The sequence below is a fragment of the Toxotes jaculatrix genome, chromosome 10, assembly GCF_017976425.1.
Source record: "Toxotes jaculatrix isolate fToxJac2 chromosome 10, fToxJac2.pri, whole genome shotgun sequence".
In the NCBI taxonomy this organism is placed as follows: Eukaryota; Metazoa; Chordata; class Actinopteri; family Toxotidae; genus Toxotes; species Toxotes jaculatrix.
In genome coordinates this window covers 10,832,137-10,854,326 of record NC_054403.1, presented here as the reverse complement: position 1 = coordinate 10,854,326, position 22,190 = coordinate 10,832,137, and the positions used below count along the sequence as shown (strand labels likewise).

The window sequence follows — 22,190 nt, the reverse complement described above, 5'->3', positions numbered from 1 at the left end:
TGTTGTTGTTTTAGGCTTCTCTGCGATTAGGAAATGTTTTAATTTGTCATATGATGGATGAGTCAGCCAATAGAGGGAGACAAACAGTGACTGTGAGCTCAGTCAGTGACACACTTCTTCTGTGACTTTCTTTTAATTTTAATTATTTTTTTTTTAAGGCAGCACAAATGCAGTGCGGAAAAGTGCTTCTAAAAAAATAAAAGTAAAATTAGTTATAATAAACAAAGCAGGCACAGAAGAACGGGTGTATTATACTGTTACCATTAGTGGCTTTTGGAGTGCAGCCAGGAACTGTACAAACCCATTCAGCTACCTGCTACTACAGCTCTACCTTTAGATGTTGAGATCAAAGAGAATAACTCTTGAACAAAATTAATCCATCAACTTCAGAGATTATTGACATTTTCTTTTATCATGCATCACAAAGATAAAAACACTCCTTTCCAGCAGGATGCACAAAGTTCAGCCGTTTCCTAGACAATGAACAAACGACAAAGCTCTTATGGCCAGCAGCAGCGAATGATCATTTGTAACCCTTGAAAATTCCTAAATTTAGTGTCGTACTCGTTTACATAAATCATGCAGCTTCGCGGCTCCAAGGACAGCTGCTCCTTCAAGGACAGCTGAGATTGCTCCTCTCTGATTTGATTTAAAATACTGTAGCTGCTACCATGACCATTATCTGTTCACTAACATGTGTGGCTGTGTGTTTTTATCTACACAGGAAGGATCCTGTACAGTGGGCAGAAAGAATCATCTGCCTTACATCTGCACAGTATAGTTTGTCACACACAAAACCAGACCATTTAATGCCATTATAAGGATACAGCTCAGTGATATCACTGCTAGATATATGCTCCATTTCCTTCATGAGCGAAGTTTAAAAATTTAATCACCAGATTGTATCATACATCTGCAAGTTTTCATCAGGCCCTGCTGCGTTTTGACTTTGAACTGATGCTATACACTGCATTTTTCTTTTTGTATTCTGCCTCGCACTGTGGTACGGCTCCTGACCTTAATGTGCATACAGTAGATACTGTTCCACATGGTACACCAGTTCCTTGTCATTTGTGTGCTGCTAACTTTAAAGATGGTTGGAGTTTCCAGTAGCCTGAATTCATGTGTTGGTGGTTTGTGACAAGAGCACACTGACGTGTGGACAAAGTGTCAACAGCATTTCGCTTAAAGCCTTTGGCTTTACAAATAGCGATCTGTTGTGCTCTCGCAAGAAGGAATGTGGGGATTTTAAATCACTTAATGTTCTTTTCCTTTTGTTTTCTTTTGTTTGTCTCGAGACATTTGCCCATCCAACCCTGACCATAACCCTCTGGTCAAATAAATAAGTGTTATGTAAGATGAGTCATGATAAATAATGCCTGTACTCTGGAAAATAAATAAATAAATAATGTAATTTTTCAAATAACTAATGAGGAGAAACAAAGCCAAAATGAGACGCATGTGGGCTGAAAAGCGGTCAAGGGGGCAAAACAAGTTGATGAAATTGTGTATAACATAAACATACATGTACATATCTAAAATGTGTAGATTAAATATATATATTTTTACATAATCTATATATACAGTGTGTTATAAATCTCCACCTGATCTCTGCCTTGTTCATTTTAAATGCGGTTCCACTTTTCTGTCTGTTAGGAGAATTTAAAATGTGAATGAAGTGAAAGCAGGAAGCCACATGGATTATAGGTCATAGATTTTTTTTTTTTTTTTTTTTGCCACACAGCTTCCAAACCACGTGACGCCATGTCTGAATGACCTCCTCAGGCAATCATGGAAACTTATCCCCATTTAGTGGAAGGACTGTAAATCAGTCCTTTGTTTTGTGTGATTGGATGTTATCAGTTTGATAAATAAAACTAAAATTCTACATAACCAAGGGCTTGTCCTCTTAGCCGCTGGCTGCAGGCTTGTTGGTGGCGAAGAAGGACGCACACATTTGTTGAAACAAAACAAGGCAACAAAAATGTTTCTCAGCCAATATCATCTGTAATATACACATAAAATATCTGTTGTTTACTGGGAGAATCATAGCATATGATTGTTGCACCAGATAACAGTTAACAAACTTGTATTTTTTAGCCTGGGTCATGTGGAAATAAATTATACATTTATTTACAAACACTCAGAGCTTTGCAGCAGAAAGTCGGTGCTACAACAGTAAAAGAACAATAGCAGCTATAGAAAAAGACAAAATGCCGCTCTGGAGTGTAAAATTTGCAGTAGCCTTCACTGTCTTTGTTTTTTCGTGGACACATTGCGATGTCTTTAACCACTGCTTTTACTTTTCTAGATGCCACAGGTAGACGCGTAGAACTGGTCTGGCGGAACAGCTCCCTCTAGAGGAGAATCTGCAGCCTGCTCAACGTAAATTTCAACCTAAATAGTTTCTCTGAATCCACTAAAGAAGCAACATTAGATATGTTTTTAATTGTATTTTCAAGATACTATCTACTGCTAACAGCTTAGTATACAAATCTGATTATATATTTTTAGTTATTGATCTATCAGATTAACATTTTTAAAAAAATAACGTCAGCAAAACTTTATTTTTATTTATATATACTATTTTGTTTGCTCTGCTAAGGAGGGCTTAGACCTTGCCCCCCTTTCAACAGTAAGTTTGTTGAGTTCTCCACTCTGCAGAATTTATTAGTGAGATTTCCCACACTTTGTTTCATTATAGATATGATTGAGCAAATGGCATCTTAAAGGAGCCAACTGGCCTTTTTTTTGACACTCAGAAAAAAAAAGGCCCATTGTCCCTGAAGGTGCATCCCCCCAAGCTCAAACCGGATTTACTAAATTTAATTTGGAAAAGCCAAGTTAAACTAGTGATTCTCTTGTGATGGGATCACTCCAGCCGTGAACACGTCAACATGTTGACATTGGACCACACCCATCTTCGAACTCAGCCTTTGTTTTGATCTGAGCTACACACCTATAGTGTTTGGGGACTGCATCTTACTCAGTTATGACACTATTGCAGTGACGAAATCTATCCACAGAAAGACTGACATATAAACAGCAGCCAAGTACTGAAAAACGCCTCTGTACTACTTCCTGGTACAGCATGTCGCTCCACATTTTCCCACAATGACAGACACACACACAAACAAACTCTCAAAGTGAAAACAACACTAGCTGCACTATCACAGCCGGTTACGAAACAAACTATAAATGCAAGCCATGCTGGAAATAATCTCATGTGTAACAACTGAACCCCTCCCATTCTATTTATCAACAAAATGCAAATTAATCGGTCAAATCGCAACACAAATATGGTTACGGCGTCTCAGGAAGCACAGGAATTCCTTCCTATGGTTCACACGGGAATGAAAGCCACAACTTCGGACTAATAGGCGGAAAGCTTTAAACCCACTAAAGATAAACTGATTCATCTGAACAAGCATCAGTCATCAAGGAACACTAACACATTAAGAGGCAGTGGGAAAAGTCCCTGTGGTTCTCCACAAGGGGAAGAACCCTGTCAGCCTCCAGATAGGGCTGTTAGTCCCGCTGGCATGGACGGCAATTGATTTTATTGATACATTCTGCGGAGCAAACTCTCCCCGCCAAACTGTCAAAGGCGCCCATTCAGTAGCAGGTGACGTCACATCTGCGTCAGCTAACTTGGAGAAGCAGACATCACATGACAGTACTCAGCTCCTTGGCTTTTCATGTGGTAGGTTAAAGGCACTCTTTCAGAGCAGCCGGGGCAGAGATAGAGGAGCATGAGGGAGTTATTGACACCTAGTGCCGTTGCTAGAAATATAATTCTTTGAAGTATCTGGGAAGAACACGAATACTCTCGATCTTTGAAGTGGTGTGCTGTTTGTTATTAAATGAGAAGAACAGCATCTCGTTTGTTTTCTTATCTATTCTGGGTGAAGGAAATTTCATGATTTTTATCTTTTGTGCTTGAGTTTTGTTCTCACTTGATCCACAAGTCGGTATTTGCAGGCAATCGCCTCCTCTCAGACAAGACGGATAGACACAGACATCAAATGATGTCATGATGTCTGCTCCGGCGTTTGTTGTGGTCGAACAGACCTGATTGGTTGATGGTGTAATTGAATGAGTTTCTGCAATTACCTGAAAAACAGTGGTTCAATCAGAGCCAGATTTAATTAATGGCAAGAAGGATTACGGCCGAAGCGCAAAACTCACAGCACTGCTCTTAATCTGCTGGCACCTCAGTCACAGGAGTGTGCTGCAGGGTTAAGTTAAAGGAGAGAGCTTCTCAGGCCAACCATATTTCACCCAAGTGGCTCTGCTTTAAAGACAGAATCGCACAGGAGCTAATTGCATGTCACCCATTTTTAGCTGGAATATTTATCTGCGCTATATATATTTATAGTGCTTTCAAGGTGCTCGACGAGGAGTGTGTGTGTGTGTGTGTGTGTGTGTCCTTTATGGGGACACGTTTTTACATTTAAACCAGTTAATGGGGGATGTTGTGCCTAACTATGGACAAATTGGTGTTACCAAATTGGTTTCACCACAGATGCATTTATTACAGAGTAAAGTGGTTTCTGTTTTCATTCTACTACGGTTAAGGCTAGAGGAATGGTTATAATTGGACACATACTACTTATGGTTAAGGTTAGACTCCAGAGAATCAGAGTAACTCAGTACAGAGTAATTAAAAGAAAGAGGTCGACATGTTGGGAAATATGTTTATTATGGAGCTTTAGAGGTTCTGCTTGGTGGATTTTTAAGTCACACGAGTGGTCTGGTGGTTTGGTCGGCAGCTTTGGTCCAGACTGACATATCTCAACAACTGTGAGATGGATTGTCATGAAATTTGGAACAGATCATCATGGCCCCTCAGAATGAACTGAAATACTTTTGGTGATCCCTTAAGGATCTGGTTCCCTTCAAAGAGCCGTCATTCCCATCAGGAGAATTTCTCAAAAAGTCAAAACTATTTCTTTAAAAGTAACTGAGTTAATACTAACATTAGTAAGCACATCAGGTATAAGCCAGATCCGATCCACATCAAATAAAGATTTTTCATCAGAAAACTCTATCTCTCTGTTTGTTTGTTTGTTTGTTTGTTTGTTTTGCTCATTTCGCTCATGCTGATCCTGCGTAACCAGAGTACACATTTCCACTATATGCAGGGTGTCATAATGATATTGGGAGAGAAAAAGTCAGCATCCCTAAGAGAATTATAATCCACTGTGTGTTTGTGTCAATGTTCTGCACATGATCTTGGAGCTTGAGGAAGTTGTAACACACCTCGTGCTGTACAAACACACACCTCCTCCTCCTTCCTTCACAGCTCTTACTGTAGGTTTCTGTGAGGCCTAAACAGTGAAAGAGTGCTGTTATTCCCCTAAACATACACAAACAAAGATGTTGCCTCTGAGCGCCTTAAAGAAGTCTTATTTCAATTCAGAAATACTGAGGAAATTAAACTGTGAAAGTGAAGCTTTTTAAAGGGCCTTAAACTGTGTTAATTAACAAGTTAATTCCCACGTTTCCAGAATATTAATCATGTCCAACTCCAGCATTAAGGGATCAGCTAATGGTGCCCTAAAACAGCTATAAGTGAAGTGCAATAAGAGTTCCTTACACACTTCATGTACCAAAGAGTTTAAGCTTTATTTGCCATGAAATATGGAATACTATCTACACAGCCTTATGCTCATAATAACATCATTGCTCTATATATCATCAGGGCAAGCTTACATAATGTATGCAGCTGCCAACAAGTCTTACTTAATCATGTTAGAGAGAAACAGTTTCTTTAATACCTCTGATTTCCCCCTCACCCTCTTTAGTGCTGCAGATTTGTTTTATCTCCCACCTTAATGTGTGTTACTACAAGGCAGTTTAATCACACTCTCTTTTGACTATTTGGCTTTAGTGAACTCATGCACTGATCTACTGTAGCTAAGAGCTACATAAACAGAGTCGCTTTTTTGTGTGTGTGTGTGTGTGTGTGTGTGTGTGTGTGTGTGTGTGTGTGTGTGTGTGTGTGTGTGTGTGTGTGTGTGTGTGTGTGTGTGTGTGTGTGTGTGTGTGTGTGTGTGTGTGTGTGTGTGTGTGTGTGTGTGGGATGGACGCCCAAACACTGTGGCAACCTTGCTGAAAGGAACCTTTGTAGTTGCGAGGGATGGTAGAGACGGGGAGGGGGTGGTGGGGGGGGGTGAAGACGCACGTGTGGCATGCCAGAAAGACACTCACATGAACGTGAACACACACTCCGCCACACAACAGCACTGCTGATCTTGACATTGCACGTTATTGAAGGAAACTCACCGAAATCATAGCACAGTTTAAAAAAAAAAAGCCTCGTCTGTCTTTTTTATTTTATTTCTTTTTTTAGGAAACAATGTCACATCAAGGTCCAGTTACTGGGTGTTCTGGAGCTTTCAACCATATCCTATAATCTTCATCAGCAGATCGAGCATGCACATACCAGCGTGGTTGAGTTGGTTCTCAAACTTCTCAGGATAAAAATGGAAATGTGAACATCTACAGTTCTATAACAAATTTCATGTGTTCATGAAGATCATGTGATACGATCAAAAGCATTGTTTGAACGTTTGCGTTAAATTAAGTTAAATAACATCTTGTTTTTTTTGCATAGTTTGTCATGTGATAGTGACATACGCATATTTTATATTTTTATATAATGCATTTTTATATTTTTATATTTATATACTACACCCACAAAGGACAACGTGAATTCCTTTTAGTACTCATACTATGTGACATATGTTAATATTTTTTTTAACTTCTGAACTTTTATCCATTACGTGTTTTTTTTTCTCATTCTTAATTTATACTCGGATCCTAATAATGATTAGTTATTGCACACTTGTCTTTTAGCACAGCCTTATGAATATACCTGCACATATTGTTTGTGTAAAATACAGACTCTGAAAAAAAAATAGCCCTGTTCTCAAATCGACCTGAACCTTTTTACATATTTCTGCAGACCTTATGACATCCCATATGTTTTGATCACTTTGTAACATGAGAAAACTCGCCAACTGGATGAACTTGTTAAACTTTGTTGAAATCTAATCAGTTTTTTTTTTCTGAAATTTCATTATAATTCTCTAAAAAGTTTAAATTTCAGCAATACAACTGTACTCTGTCACAAAAACAGCTACAGACGTTCACATTGACTACAGCATTCACTCAACATAGCTGAACCTTTCCAAGACTGTTTGAATGACTTGCAGTCATTACAGTCTGTATTTCTTATATTGTACTGTACAGTGCATGAGCACATCAGCCTTGGGCATGTCATTGCAGTTGGCTGTATTTATTCTTTAAACCTCAGAGTAGATTTGCTCCGAGTGTCTGCACCTGTTTAACTGCTCTGCTGGTTTTTGCAGCCAAAACTCTCGTCTTCTGGCCTTTTATTGCCTCCTCAGGCCTGAGCCAAAGGCTGAAATCGTATTCTCTGCTTTAAGCGTCACGGCTGCACACTGCAACACCAGGACCGCTCCGGGATTTTTTATGCCGATTCATTTCAGTGTCTAAAGTGAACTTAATATCAGAATTAGAAATGAAAAATGCTAATCACCGAGTCCTCTGTTTCTACTGAGGACAAACACAACTTGACATTTTCATTGTTCTACTCTGAAAAGCCTCTTTTTAAAAAATATATTAATGGCTGCGGGTGGTGTGGCGAGGCCGTTTAAACGAAAAGATCAGACAAACAACAGAGAGAAACTTTAAGAAAGGTGTATTTATTGGCAGTAGGCCTCAGCTGCCAGTGCGCACTGTGTAAGGCCTCAGCAGGAGCCCCTCTCAGCAAGACAAACACCCCTGCGTCTAGCTGTGCGTATGAAAGCGGAAAAGTGTTTTTCGGTGCTGACATCGAATGTTGAAATCGATGTCCAGATTAAGTTTTGATAGGGCTGAGGGTTGTCATATCACATTAAGATGGATGCCCCGTGGGAGGTGTTGCCGGGAAGTGTGATGAGGAGGATCCTTTCCTCCAGGAGCAGCTAATCAATATTCTTCCTAGACACTCTCTTTTTCAGCCAGAGCACCACTCTTTTTTTTTTTTCTTTTTTTTTAACGCTGCTGACACAGTTCAATTAAACTTGTGCTGCAGAAAAAAAAACTGGATTCAGTGGATGGAAATGAGTCTGAACTTATTTCAGTTTCAGTACACTCAAGCTTGTCCCTGCTTTTTAATCTATTTCTCACACCTTTCTTAATAGAGATGATCAAAACAATTACAATATGATGCATCTGGACCAGCGCGTGCAACCTGATCTCACAACTCTCAGAACTGGTTTCTGTGAGTGCGTGCGTGTTCGTGTGCGCTGAATTATGACAAATCGCACCTGGCGCAGTGTGGTTGCATCCTCTGTCATCACTCCATCAGCCACGCTCAGAAGGAGACAGAACAAGTGTGGAAGTGATTATATTGAGGTGCCTCAGGGCCGTACACCGGCACCTGATCAATAGTCAATCTCAGTTATTTCACCCCACATTACCATCCCACGCAGGGCTGCTCGATGACTGGAAGGCCCACTCACTGCTCACTGAGACTGAGAATCGCTTAATCAGAGAAAGTAACTAGATTCAGAGGCGTCAATAAGTGCGTGTTAGCTAATGTGTTCAAAGCACGTGGAGATATTCCGGTGAGCCTTTGAAGTGCTGTGACAAATCGAGGAGAATTCTTCCAGCACCTTCAGGATATGAAGGATATCATTTTCAGTAGTTTTGCCAGTGAGTGTGTATCGGGGTAGATAATATATTTGTCATATATTAGTTAGCTATTAGTTGTGTTTATTTATTTTGTGGCTGACTTTCTGTTTTAGACTTCTGTGTCACTGAATGTGCATATACACAGCAGGACTGGGGAAGTTTGTGCTGTGCTCCTTAGTGGAGAGCAGTAGCTCTAATATTAAAGCCCTGCAGAGAAAATTTCTGTCACTGATTTGTTTTTAAAAATGTATTATTGGAGCAATATTGAAAACAGAAACTCACTGGATGAAGTCCTCTAACCAAAGACAGCACTGAGTGCACTGCTGCTGAGCAGTACTTCAGCTGATAAGTGAGGAAGGACACTCATGGCGTCTTCTTAGGCAACATTTATAAACCTTGATAAATGGATCTGACGTGTGTCAAAGGGAAACGAACAGATCAGTGACTAAAATGTTCAAGTTGTGTGAGACATCTGCAAAGCACCATTACAAGGAGTCTAACAGCTGCATCAGAGTTTGGAGAACAGCAGCTCTGAGTCACTTCACTTTGGATTCACGCACAGCTCCTCCAACATAATCCACTTCTCTGCTGTCGACCCCTGTATTTGCTTTGCATGTTTCAGTCATCTTTTCATAAAAATACAACTGAAGCTAGAATCAGCCTCGGTTGGCGGAGATGTTTACGTTTATCTTCAGAAAAGATTCCATCTTAAATCTGTCTCAATTTTTTTATACACATCTTTGTTCTTGCGAGCAGATGCGATTGCTGGCTTGTGTACATCTGCTCTTGCACTGATCAGCCCTCAGACTGGCCCAAACAGTGGTTTGAATTCCTGTTGTGATCTACAGTTATGTTTCTCAGATCACTTCTTATAAACATGAGGTGTTCTAACTTTTATCTTGAAATGGTGAGTTGCATGAACAAACTGCTGAGAATTCACTCAACTCGCTCAATGAAGTTTTTAAAGAAACAAAACCAGCACAATAACAGACTTCCCAGCATGCATTGTTGAGTTATAACACTCCAGAGACTCCCCTTTTTTTTGTAGTTTGAAGAAAACAAACGTGAGGGTAATGAAAACAGTACTAACAGTGATGAAGGGTCGTACTGAATTCACTCCCTACCTCTACCCCCTGCACACTGACTATGGTACGAACAGCAGCAGTTGTTATGTTCTTCAAGTTCATGCCAAATGAAGAACTGACTCTTTTAAACTGAGAAAATGCAAAAAGGAAAGCAAACCTGCCCGTAATGACTGTCCGTGTGACTTAACAGTCGATTTAATTTAATATCTTAAATTAATTTATCTTGTTTTCTCAAGGTCAGTTAACTTGACTCAGTTACATTTTTAAGACTAAACAAAACAGTGAGCTAACTATTTAACCTAAGCTCAGTTAACTTGCCTTACTTTTCTAAGTTGAACGAACTTAAAGGGATTTACAGTGTAGATAAAAGATATCTTCAGAAATGTTGCAATAAGGCACCAAACACAGGAAACAGCCCTGCACTCAGGGTCACAGAGAAAATTCCACAAGCTTTATAGTGATTAATGTAGTTTTCACAGAGCCTCCTATAAGGACAGACACAGTACACGATGCTGCCATGTTACCTTTACTCTTTGTTTATATTGTCGGGCCATGATGTATCTAATAACCTTGTTTACTTGACCCTGGCTGAAAACACTGCTGAGCAGCTTGTTGTTGACTTTGGCTCACTCCCTGTCTGCCCTGTAAGACATAGGGAGTGAGGACCCACACCAGTGAGGGTGCTTTTCCTACAAGCCTCCATGAGACCACAGTTCGTTTATCGATTCTTAGGTCATGCAGGAATTACACAAAACATTCTTTCAAAACAGGCTTCTATATTTTTTTTTTTATTTCAAATCTGATGAAAACTGGATATACAGGCTTTGCTTTGTAACTGCAGATTCATTCTGGAAAAGGCCTGAAGAAAGGTGCTTATCAGTAGAGCCCGACTGATCGTTCAGCCAATTTTATCAGCCGATATTGGCCTGTCAAAGATATCTGTGTATATGTTGTGCAATATGAAAGCTTTTTTATTTATTTATTTTTTGTTTTTTTTTACAGAACATAATGCAGAAAAAGACGCTTAGGGCAATTTAGATTGTCCACTCCATTATTTATAATACTCTCAGCACTATCTGAGGCACATGTAGCGGAGTATGCATCACAGCTCAGGGGACAGAGGTGCAGAGTTAAGCAGCGTCTTCACTGTAAGTGACTAACTAGCATTGCTGCAAAGTTGTCACTCATTTGCTATGTTAGCGAGGTAGCTAGCTAGCCAGCTGTAGTTTGTCAGTGCAGTCAGTAACAGATTGAAAGGTAAGCACCAGAGTATCTCTTCCCATTCATTCATGCTGCAGCTCAACAGAGGACGGTTTGGTGGTGGCTTGAGTCAGTTGAGTGTTGGCTGCACACAATGTTGTTACCTATTTAGTGAGATGCAGCGTTGGAAAGTAAATAAACGACACCCCCATTGTTTACTCTCATTTGACAACTGTCATGTCCCTCATGCTTATCATTAATAGGAATGTAACTAACAATAACATTTCATGGATGCACATCAGACCGTCAGTTCCCATCGCTGCGTTTACAAAAGATAAAATTTAGAAGTCTGGTTTTCCACTTATACATTAACAGCAAAACCAATTTTGAGCACATGTAGACACTTATGTGCACATTAATGTGCTTTTAACAGTGCTTATGACCTTCAGTCAAACATTGTTGGTATTGAATTAGTCACTTGGAAAGGATCATCTCCATACCAATAAAAAGGAAGTGCTGCTCTCTCCTGCAGGGACATGCAATCGAATCGCTCCTGACTTAAAATAATGTTGCAGAGGATTTGTTCTTGGAACAAGACAATAAGCCTAAACATGCATCAGAGCTCTGCCGGGTCTATTTAAACTCCATGGAATAGCAACAAGTGTTCTCTCGCATGGGCTTCCGTCAGCAGTCACAAGACCTCAGCCCCAGTGAACATCTTTGGGAACATTTGAGAAGGAAAAAATTCAAACAACATCACAAGACAGTCTCTGGGATGCTCTAAAAGAGAGCTGGAATGTGGGTGTTCAAATTCTGAAGAATTCATAGAAATAATGTTGGAGGCAAAGGTTTTTAAAGATGCAGGCGAGGCAGAGGCACAGAGGAGAAATCTGATTAGCGACCAACTGTATGTAATCTGGGGTTTTAGGCTGTGTCCACACTGATAGAGATAACACACTTTTTGTGCACACTTGAGAACCACATTTCATAAAAACGCTCACTGCTGTGCATCTAACAACATACTGTCTGTCATTGTAGCGTAGGAGAGGAAAAGAGAGCTTTTTGAAAACATAGTGACGACCTTGGTTTATGTAGCAGCACCGTGAAGAAGTCAACAGCTCTCTCTCTCACGCGCGCGCTCAATTTTCACTCCCCTATAGCTGATCTCACAATAGAGGTGTTGACATATTGTGTGTTTGTGCTGTTATATGACTTTACTCCATGCAGCAGAACTCCTTGCATTCACTATAAAGTTCACTATATATGCACACACACGTATGTATGAATGTATGTATGTGTGTGTGTGTATACTGTATATATATATATATATATATATATACATGTACACACACACACACACACACACACAGATAGATAGATAGATAGATAGATAGATAGATAGATAGCCCTAATGGCTCTGATGAGTGTCTTTGTACTTGAGTTGTAGATCCACATCAAGAGTCCCAGAGTTCTGCACCTGCAGCCACAGAAATCACAGCTCTCTGAGCTACTTCACACTGCAAACTCAAGTCTGCTGTAACAGAGCAAACATGGCGAACACTTGCTTTTACTCGTGGCCGTGTTCACTCTCCACACTCTTTTGCTGCCATGCCTGCTTCCACACTGCTCACCTGAAATCTATCCTGACAGTCGCTGCTGCTGCAGCTGCTGATGTTCATATAGCGCCTCAAAAAGCCCCAGCTCCACGTCTGGCATTCAGCTGCAGGCTCTGAGTGAGAGCCTTGTCACTTGCATTCAGACGGCAAACATCAACGCTGTGTATCTCCTACATACACATACTGATCTATTCTACTTGACTTGCCTGACTGAAGTGCAGTAGTGGAAGACGTGTTTTTGGTGTTCGTTCTTCTGGTAAATGGAGCCGTCCCCCATGGATTTAAAGTGGTGTGCTTTTAAGCTGTCTGACTTTCTACCCTATATAAGCGACTGTTTCAGTCAAGGTAGACGATAACTCATTGCATTAACAGCGTGGGTTTGCTTAAAGGATGAGGCTGGTGTCTTTCCATATTTTTCTGATTCTCAACAAATCCCATGAAACAGCTGAAACTGGCTTTGTGTTTGTCTTTCTCTCAGTGATTCCTGATTTCAGCCCATAGCCCCATTGGTTTATACTGAAGTATAAACCATAAATCTTTAAAAAAAAAAAAAAGTGCAACAAATATACTGTCTCACTTTTAAAAAAGTTCAGAAATTTCCAAAAACAGCTGTGTACTGTCATTTTTAGCAAATATTTCTCAAACAGGAGTAAAGGAAAGTTTGGACATTGGATGAGCTGAAATTTATTCTCTATTCATTTGTAATCTAACTCCAAAATTTAGAGGAGGCCACCCTGGTTGCACTTCCACAGGGCAATATTTTCAAGTGTAATATTAACGTTATTGTGACAGCACTGTGCTACCGCAGCATTTTAATGTTAACAAGTGAAGTTTTTATGGTCAGGGTTGGTTCATCAGCCATAACTCTCCACCTGAGCACCTGAGGAGCTCACTCACTCTACATACAGTGATCTTCACTAATGTTTCAGCAGCAGCAGAGTGGACAGTTTGCCAGATGTGCGTCTTTTATGATCATATGATGATAACCGTGACTGTAACATAGGAAAAAAAAAGTTTGTCTTCTTTTTTCCAGGCCTGCGACATGAGTGTAAAGAATCCATAATTTGATTTATGTTGTCTCCACTGGGAGTCGGAGCTATCTGCTTCAGGAAAGAGAAGTCAGTGCAGAGGAGAAAATCATGTGATTTATGTGTTTGTCCAGATCATAAAAGAACTGCTGTACAGCCATTTATTGAATCAGGACTGGAATGTGTTTTTGGTGCAGGGTAGGTACTGTTTGAATCTGAAGAGGAGGGTAAAATGACATGTTTAACTCTTTTACCTTTAACAATGACAATTCCCATGCACAAGGGAAGAATACACAAGAAAAGGACCTTTTTTCCACTTTTATTTTGGAATTTTAAAAGGAATGTAGACATTTATACATGCAGTGAATTGACTTTCTCCCATCTGCCTTCTCTTGCAGTTGCTGTCTTATTTGTAAATATATTTTACTATGTTATTTGATAATTGATTATATTATTTTACTATACATAATATTTCCAAGCTAGCTATTTCCATTTCCCTCATTTTCAGTCTTTATGTTAAGCTAAGCTAACCAGCTAGCTCCATGAGAGTGGTATTTCTTTAAGTCACACCTCCTGTACATACAAATACTTTTTTGATTTAATTTTCCAAATTTTGTAATTTGTGAGAGTAAAAATAGAAATGTTACCACTATTATGCTCAGCACACCACTATACTCTCCCTTTCTTTAGTTAGGAATGTGTGTTTTGTTCCCCTTTAAAGGGAGGCCTGTGCAGTCACATATTTACTTTGTCAGTCTCATCCACTCTGAAAGTAAGAATTGTAAAAGGTTTACTCGTGGCACTCTTCCTAAAATGGGGGGGGGGGGGGGGGGGGATGCTAAGCTACATTTTATGCTACCATAACAATTTTGTTCAACTGTGTCCACAACTTTTAAATCAAATTACACCAAGGATCCATAATCCCTGAAGCATTTTGGCTTCCTGACAGGAAATAATTCTATTATTCATAAAACTGCTGTGACGACACACTGATAATTCAGAGGGTATTTAATTCAGCTTATGAAACCCTCTGTAGCTTGAATCTGTAGTTGATAACATGAGAATAAAACAAGATCTGTGGTTGAGGCTGAGGTCTCATCCAGGGTGGATTGTTTGTGACTGTTTCTGCTGTCAATCCTCTGACTCTTGCGTCCACGGTATGTCCCACCACATCAGACAGACCTGAAGCAAACAGACTTTCACGCCACAAATGACAGTTCTTCTCTATTTCATGCAGCCTTTTCTACTGCTTCACAAACGAGAGCAGCCTGTTACAGTCATAAATAACTTAAGAGCTTATCAGAAACACCGTAAATAGCAAAGTTTTTATTTGAAGTGGGTGGGCAATCGAAGATAAATCCCAAATATTACCACTGAACCAGATACTGAATAAAAGCCTGAATCTCATCCAGGTATTCTTTCCGGTTATTAAAAAGAAAAAGGAGAAAAAAAATAGAGCAGCAATGAATTTAAAAAAATGAAAGCACTTTCTGGGCAACCTTTTGTGTGACACTTCTTACATTAGTGACTATCAAAGTACAGGCTGCAGTTTCTCCACTGGCAACCACTGGGAAACAATTCAAAGTATACGAGCATATTGAACAATATCAGTCTGAGTCTTTACAAATGATGTTAACATTCAGATATAAATCATATATTGGTTATAAGTTATGGCAAGTAAGTTATACCACAGACTACAACAACCACATAAGCTTTAATGGATTTCATTTGCCTGTGGATACAGTGACCATACCTGCAACATCAAAAAAGTGACGATAACTATTCAACAATACCCAACACTGACCAAGACCACATCAGAGTCCAGGCTGGATTAACCTGCTGTGAGGCCCCAAAGCAAAACTGAGCTGTGGGCCTACCCCTGTCCTCAAGGTAGTTTGTGATAATTTGATTACACTTGACTTTATTTAGGAATATTTATCGTGTAATTAAAGGAGGATTCTACCAATTTTACACATACTGGTCAGTTTACTAGTAATGGATAGTCCCGCTGAAAGGGAGAAACAAGGAAATCCAGAGAAATGCTAACATCAGTCATTTCAGAAAAGACTTTGCCACTGAAGTTCTTTGCCTTTTTCCCACCAACAGTCAAAGTTGTGTTTGTGGCTAAATAATAACCAAATCTAAGCCAGAAAGTTGTCAGATCGCAAAACAGATTTATTTTTCCAGTAGCAACAGTTTCAGAAAGCACAGACAAAAGAAAATATTATCCTGCTGATAATGGCGTCAGTTCAGAAAATGCTTCCACATGTTGTTCTGGAGTGCAATGACAATGGTGCACTCTGTTGTTTAATTTGTAGGACTTGTTGGTGAAAACAGTTGTTCTGTTTTGAAGTCCACTGTGGTTCTGGATGTGTTTTCAAAAATACGAGAGCCTCTACCATTTCAGTTTATATTCTGCACCAGTGGTGAATATTACCAAACAGATTTGCATATTGTCACATTACCACAAACTAATTTCCACTGAGTGAACCTGCATCCTCGGCGCCCAGTTGTCCCCTTTGTCCTGCTGGTTTTTTCCAGCTTTGGATTGAAGTACAACAGTGCCTACAATCTTTTGCACATGGCACAGAGAAGAAGCATACACAGTGTGATACATATGTGCTTGAGCGTGTGGACAAGTGATTTGTTTACAGGACAAACAGTATATCACATTTAGTGCTCCCGTGTCATTGTAAACACACTTAATAACTGTGATGACAAAAGATAATGCGGATAAAATGTTCCTGTACATTGCCTCTCACTTTTCATTATACAAATGAGCAATCAGGCAAATGACATGATATCAGTGCGAGAGCACTACTTGTCCTTTGTGCTATCTTTATTGTCTCTGTTGTATCACTGTATTTGTCTTCTGAGTCCAGCATGAAAAAAGCCCTGCTGAGCAGTCTGAGTGAATACAGATGGTCTCACATTGAAAATGCGACAAACAACAACAGTCACAATCTGAAGGAGATTGTACAGTAAATAGGACAAGAGAAAACCACCACAGTACTCTGCAAATGAATACAACCAACACCATCTAACTCAATATATAATATCAATAACATATAATATCAATATCAGTTTCACCAACTTTCCTCCTTATTAACAAACCAGTCAGTATATAGTTGCCCATTGCTGTGTTTATTCTTGCCTTTCAGAAGCCTTTGTGTAGTTGACTCTTATGGTGAAGGTGGGATATATACGTGAATAACTATATATCAGGAGGCTTAAGGACTTAGATAAATGAACAAAGATAAAAAAAAACTGTGAATGTCTGACATATATTATTTTGGTGAGACATTGGGTGTAAAGACTGTGTGTGTGTGTGTGTGTGTGTGTTATGATCCGCCACTATTTCTCTTCAAACATTACTATATTTATAGCAAACATTGTGCTAACCGTTCAGCTGCATTAAGTATAAGAACATGTCGGTTATTAGCAAATACTCATGAGATACAGTACTTACCTTGGCAACAGTCAGCAATTTGTAGTGATCTTACTGACTTTTGTCATGAGAAAAATAAAAACAAGTAAAACTGACGCACTTGCAGTTGTTTGTATCAGCTGTGAAATGTTTATCTTATGTCCTGACAACCAAGAAACTGACACTTTTTTTTTCATCAATGCTTTCTATTTTTTCCCCCCAACTTTCCCCCTACAATCGTATATTTTAGTTGACTGGGTACAACTTTCTTATCAGTGAATTGTAAATAATGGCTTTATTAATTGTTAACAAACCATATTCTAATTCTGTATAGATCAGTTATGAGCCGATTAAAAAGGGCTGCCAAGTTGAGAAAAAACTAGATCACTGTTGTTTGGCAGATGATTTGGACCAAAATTACTTTATTGACAACTTATTAACACTTACAAAACAAACCAAACCTTTAAAATCAAACTTAATTACCATTTAACTAACTGCAGTCTGGTTTACCAACATTTATAACAGCATTATTACAAAGTAGAAATGATAAAATTCCTGCCAGTTAGATTTGGAGCAATTCAAAATGCCATAATTTGTCATTACTAACTGCTTCTACTACATTATTTATTAACCGCAATAAAGCCATTTTTTTACAACATAAAAGTCCTTACTTAAGATCTTCAGAGGCTTTCTTATTAGAAAGTGGCTCCAGTAACTGTTTTGCCACAGGTCACATCTGTTCAGACTGAAGACGTCACAACGTGCGGAGCTAAAATTTTCCATTAAACGACTCTAACAGCTATGAAGTGGAATTAATTTTCATCTTGAGCCCTCAGGAAGCTGTCTAATCTCCTAGTGAAAGACTAGTGAACATCACAATATTTCAGACTCAAACGTGTTAATGTTTGCCACTGACAGACCTCACAAGCTGCCCTTCGGCGGTGTGACTGACCAGAATGACACTGGATGTAGCCTGTGGTTGACAAAGGTTAATGAAAGCTCCCAGTCCAGAAGAAAAAAAAATAGAAAAGAGCCACACCTGAGTCGCTCCTCCGCGTCCCTTCTCATCTGTGCATCTTTGAAGTCAGTGCTGAAATTCCCTCTAGTTTTGGCTCAGAGACAGTCACTTTCCTTTTTAAATGGGCTTGCTTTTCTCTGAGCAGAAGATCTGTTTCTCTTTCCTTATAGTTTTCTGCTGAAAACCTTTGACATGACCTGTATTTTACTTCTTTACTTCCAGCACAGTCATGGTTGACGTTGCTGCTCATGCTTTACACCCAGTTTTTTTTTTGTATGGTATTAATTTCCGGATATGAAAAAGCTGGGGAATAATGCATCACGGGCAACACTGTTCATCAAGCTACTTCCTTTTGAGGTGAGCAGCAAAACATTTATATGTGTATCTACAAAATGACACGTCTTTCCCATTAGACAACAGTACAGCGGTAGCTGGGGTCATTGGTCGTACTGGAACCATCTGTTTTGACCACCGTGAGCTTGGATGAGTGCTGGGAGCTGTGCAGCACGTTCCTGCGACAAAGACGCTCACGGTAGTTCTGGGCGAAGATGAGCAGCATGAGCGGGTTGATGCAGCTGTGGGAGTAGCTGAGGCAGATGCTGATGTGGTAGGCGTAGACGAAGGCGATAGTTGGTGTACTGTTGCTCAGGTTGATCACCTGAATGACGTGGTACGGCGACCAGCAGACCAGGAACAGTGCGATAACCATCAGCACCATCTTGGTGGCTCTTTTAGCCCAAACGGACTGTTTACGTTTCACCCGGCGGATAGAGCTGAAAACGTGGTAGAGGGTGAGGGAGTAGAAGGTGCTGATGATGATGAGAGGGATGATGTAGCCCAGGATAGACTGGTAGAAAGTGTACCAGTACATGTCCTCAGGCCCGTCCAGGTACATCATGCAGACCTCCAAATGCTGCCTGCGCTCAACCTTGGCGTACATCATGACCGGGACGGTGAGGAGGAAGCTGCCAAGCCACACTAGCATGTTGATCATAATGGTCCAGTGGATGGTCCTCTTCTCCGAGGTGGGGTGGACTATGGCTATGTACCTAGGAGGAGGTCAAGAAGTCACTTCTTTAGAGCTGGACTTAATTTTCAAACACAGACGATTAAAGAAGCTTTGCTGAAGTGCATGTAGAGAGGTCATTTTCATCCTTGAAAATGAATGATGAAACCAAGCACCACTTCAGAGGTACCACTCTCAATATATGACACGCTCTGTAAAATGGTGAATGCAGTGACAAATTAGTGTAATTTAGACAGGGTGACTTAGCGGTAGGAACTGAACACATTTCCATTTGGATTTTGCATTTGGTTGTATTTCAATTTGAGGAGCTGCTCAGCTAGTTTAGTCAAAATTGATCTCAGGCTTTAGGACATTTGCACAAAATTAATGACCGCTTTGTCATTACTTACAGCAAGTGTCGCTGAAGCGGAGCAAATGAAATATTTTCAGTTGCCATCTACATACTCAGTGTTCGTGCCCCTGACCTGTCTGGTTCAATTTGCCAAGTGAGTAAACCATTAAGATGCTGACATTCTTGTGATTTTCTCCAGGACATGCTGCTAAATTGCAATTATCTTAGTCCATATGTTTATAGTTAAGCATTCTGTTCATCAACAGAAGCTGGTGTTCTGAGTTGACATTTAGTAGATATATTTCTAGCCTGGCAGTTGAGTCACTAAGTACAGACCCAGCCTGTGACCTACTGATGTGCTGCCTCAGATTCAGCAAAGTTAGCTATTGATGCAATCAAAAACTTAACACTTCCACTAGACTGTCAGTCCCCTAGTGAGCCTTACGCTAAACGTTTTATGCTCTGCATTTGCAGATGCAGCTACATCCTTTTGGGTTTATACTGAAGGAGAATCAATTGGCACAAATTGCATCAACCATGTGCAGATCATTGATCTCACTGTAGCTTAAGGGAAAACAGGCTTACAGCAAATAGATTCAGGTAAAAAAAAAAAAAGGTTTCCTTTGAGAGCTTCTGCTCTGAAGGTATGTTTCCACTCTTTAAATATGAACGCTTTTACCTGCCTCAACCCTACAAAAACAGTATATACAGTTTCTATTAACACACCACATGCGTCAAGTTGTTATGCAACAAATAGCTGTGCTGTAACTCTGCAACAAGTGGGAAACAGGATCATGTTGATATCCACGAAACTGCTATGAAATGAAATTACACAGCGCATTGGGATAAAGGAGACATCTTTTTCCTGTATTGAGTAGAACAGTGCTGTCTTTGTTGGCACGAAAGAGGACCGTCATTTTCTTGCTGTTTTTATTTTTAATTGACAGAACTTGGTAAAATTAGAAGTTAACTTTTACGCTGAGACTGCACCCTGTGCTCCTACATGCAGATGAACAACAAAGAAATGTGATTTTGATTATGTACGACATCAGCCTGTTGTGGATCACTGAAACTGGCCCATGGAAAAAACTCTCTCTCAGCCCTGTGGAAAGTCTTAAAGACTCAAATGATCTTGTTACTATGTATTATTATGAGACACAAGCTAGTTTTTTATTTTTTGATTTACTTTAAGTTATAAGAGATCTTTAATTTTTTTTTTTTTATTATTTGCTAAATGTTTATGGTCATTTGAAAGAATATAGTTAAACTGTTGTGGAGACCAGGCTGTGTAGTCTAAAACCATGTTGATAGAATTACGATAAAAATAAAAAGTAATAGGTCCACTTCAAAATGTTCTGGAGCCTGTAAACGATTCTTTAGCACAGGTGCTGCTCAACAGAATGCAGTTAGATGGTGCAATGGAACTAGAAGTGCATTATGTCTATTATCCTGAAGACATGAAGCATTATAGCTCTGAAAACAACTCCTGCTGTGGTAATTACCCTTCAAATGGAGATGTTTACCAGTGAAACACTTGGCACAAAGACGCATTTAACTGTTCTGAATGTGTTCAGATCATAAACATGACACATAGATCATTTATGCAGGGAACATCATGTGTTCGTGATTCAGGTGATTACCTTGTTCCAATTATATATTTTTAGAAGGACTGTTAAATGATTACCTCGTTTGGTATCAGGGCTCATGTAAAGGCATCATTATTGATATTTTTTACTATTGTTATTATTGTTGTTTTCATTAAAGTAGTAGTAGAACTGGATTTTAGATAAATATTGTAATTTTTCCACCACTTTTCTAACATAATAATAAGAAAACATTGACTGAAGAGGCATCAGATCACTAATATTGACATTTATATAAGATATTGGATTTAACACCTACCGATCAATGCACAACACAGTTACAATTCCCACTGTGGTAAACTGGTTGCTGACATCCACCACCACAACTGCTTTGCACATAAAGTTCCCGAAGACCCACTGTCTGTCCCTGACCAGCTGGTGAATGTTGAAGGGCATCACAAGCAAGAAGAGCATGTCTGCTATGGCCAAGTTCAGCACGTAGATGTCTGATACCATTTTCTTCTTGCATGCTGCCACCGCGTAGATGACCAGTCCATTGGCTATAACTCCAACTGAGCACAGGATGCCGTAAATGGAAGGGAATATGTGCATGAAAGTGGTGATGTCGATGTGGCTGTACGACGGGAGAGTTGAGTTCAGACACGACGGATCAGTCAAGTTGACTGTGTGGTTGTTTTTGCAAAATGTGTCCGTGTCATTCATCTTCAGGTCCTTTCAATAATCGCCCCGCTGTGGTTGGGTTTAAAGCGCGCAACGGGCGCTCTCCTGCCAGCGTGCGGTCTCCAAACTTGTGCGGCAAACTCAGGCACTCTCCCAAGAGCGCGTGTTCTTCCCCGGTCCCGGCGTTGATTCCCCTCACAACGATTATATGATTTCAAACAAGGAAACGGGGGGACTCTAATCAAATCTGCACAAAACTACACGAGCGATGATCTCTGTCACTGGGACATGTTTATCTCTGGAAGCAAACTGTGATCTGACTATTGCGCTTCCGCTGTGCGCTTTACCAAAGAGTGTGCGCCTCAGCGGACACTAGTTCCCTCCTTTCAAAGATCATTTGCTGTGTCATAAAAAGACAAGCAAATCAAAAGACGGCACTTTTAGCTGAGCCTGAAAGCTTTAAATGTTGGCCTACTTATTATCCTGAT

General features: G+C 39.9%; 1 protein-coding gene across 1 annotated transcript; it reads right to left on the bottom strand.

Moving 5' to 3' along the window:
• Window positions 1–16,568: 16,568 nt before the first annotated feature.
• On the bottom strand, window positions 16,569–21,978 carry LOC121188540 (melanin-concentrating hormone receptor 2). The gene is made up of 2 exons (XM_041048344.1): window positions 21,341–21,978; window positions 16,569–19,129 (listed from the first exon to the last, which is right to left on the bottom strand). Exons 1-2 carry the CDS (start codon window positions 21,742–21,744, stop codon window positions 18,490–18,492), a joined length of 1,044 nt encoding a protein of 347 aa, XP_040904278.1. The 5' UTR covers window positions 21,745–21,978; the 3' UTR covers window positions 16,569–18,489.
• Window positions 21,979–22,190: the final 212 nt, after the last annotated feature.

What these genes read in the sequence shown, in the direction of transcription:
- LOC121188540 (XM_041048344.1), bottom strand. Translation starts at nt 21,744, where the DNA reads ATGAATGACACGGACACATTTTGCAAAAACAACCACACAGTCAACTTG. An exon ending in ACTGTGTTGTGCATTGATCG is followed by an intron (nt 19,130 to 21,340) that starts GTAGGTGTTAAA and finishes ACCTCCTCCTAG; the next exon opens with GTACATAGCCATAGTCCACC.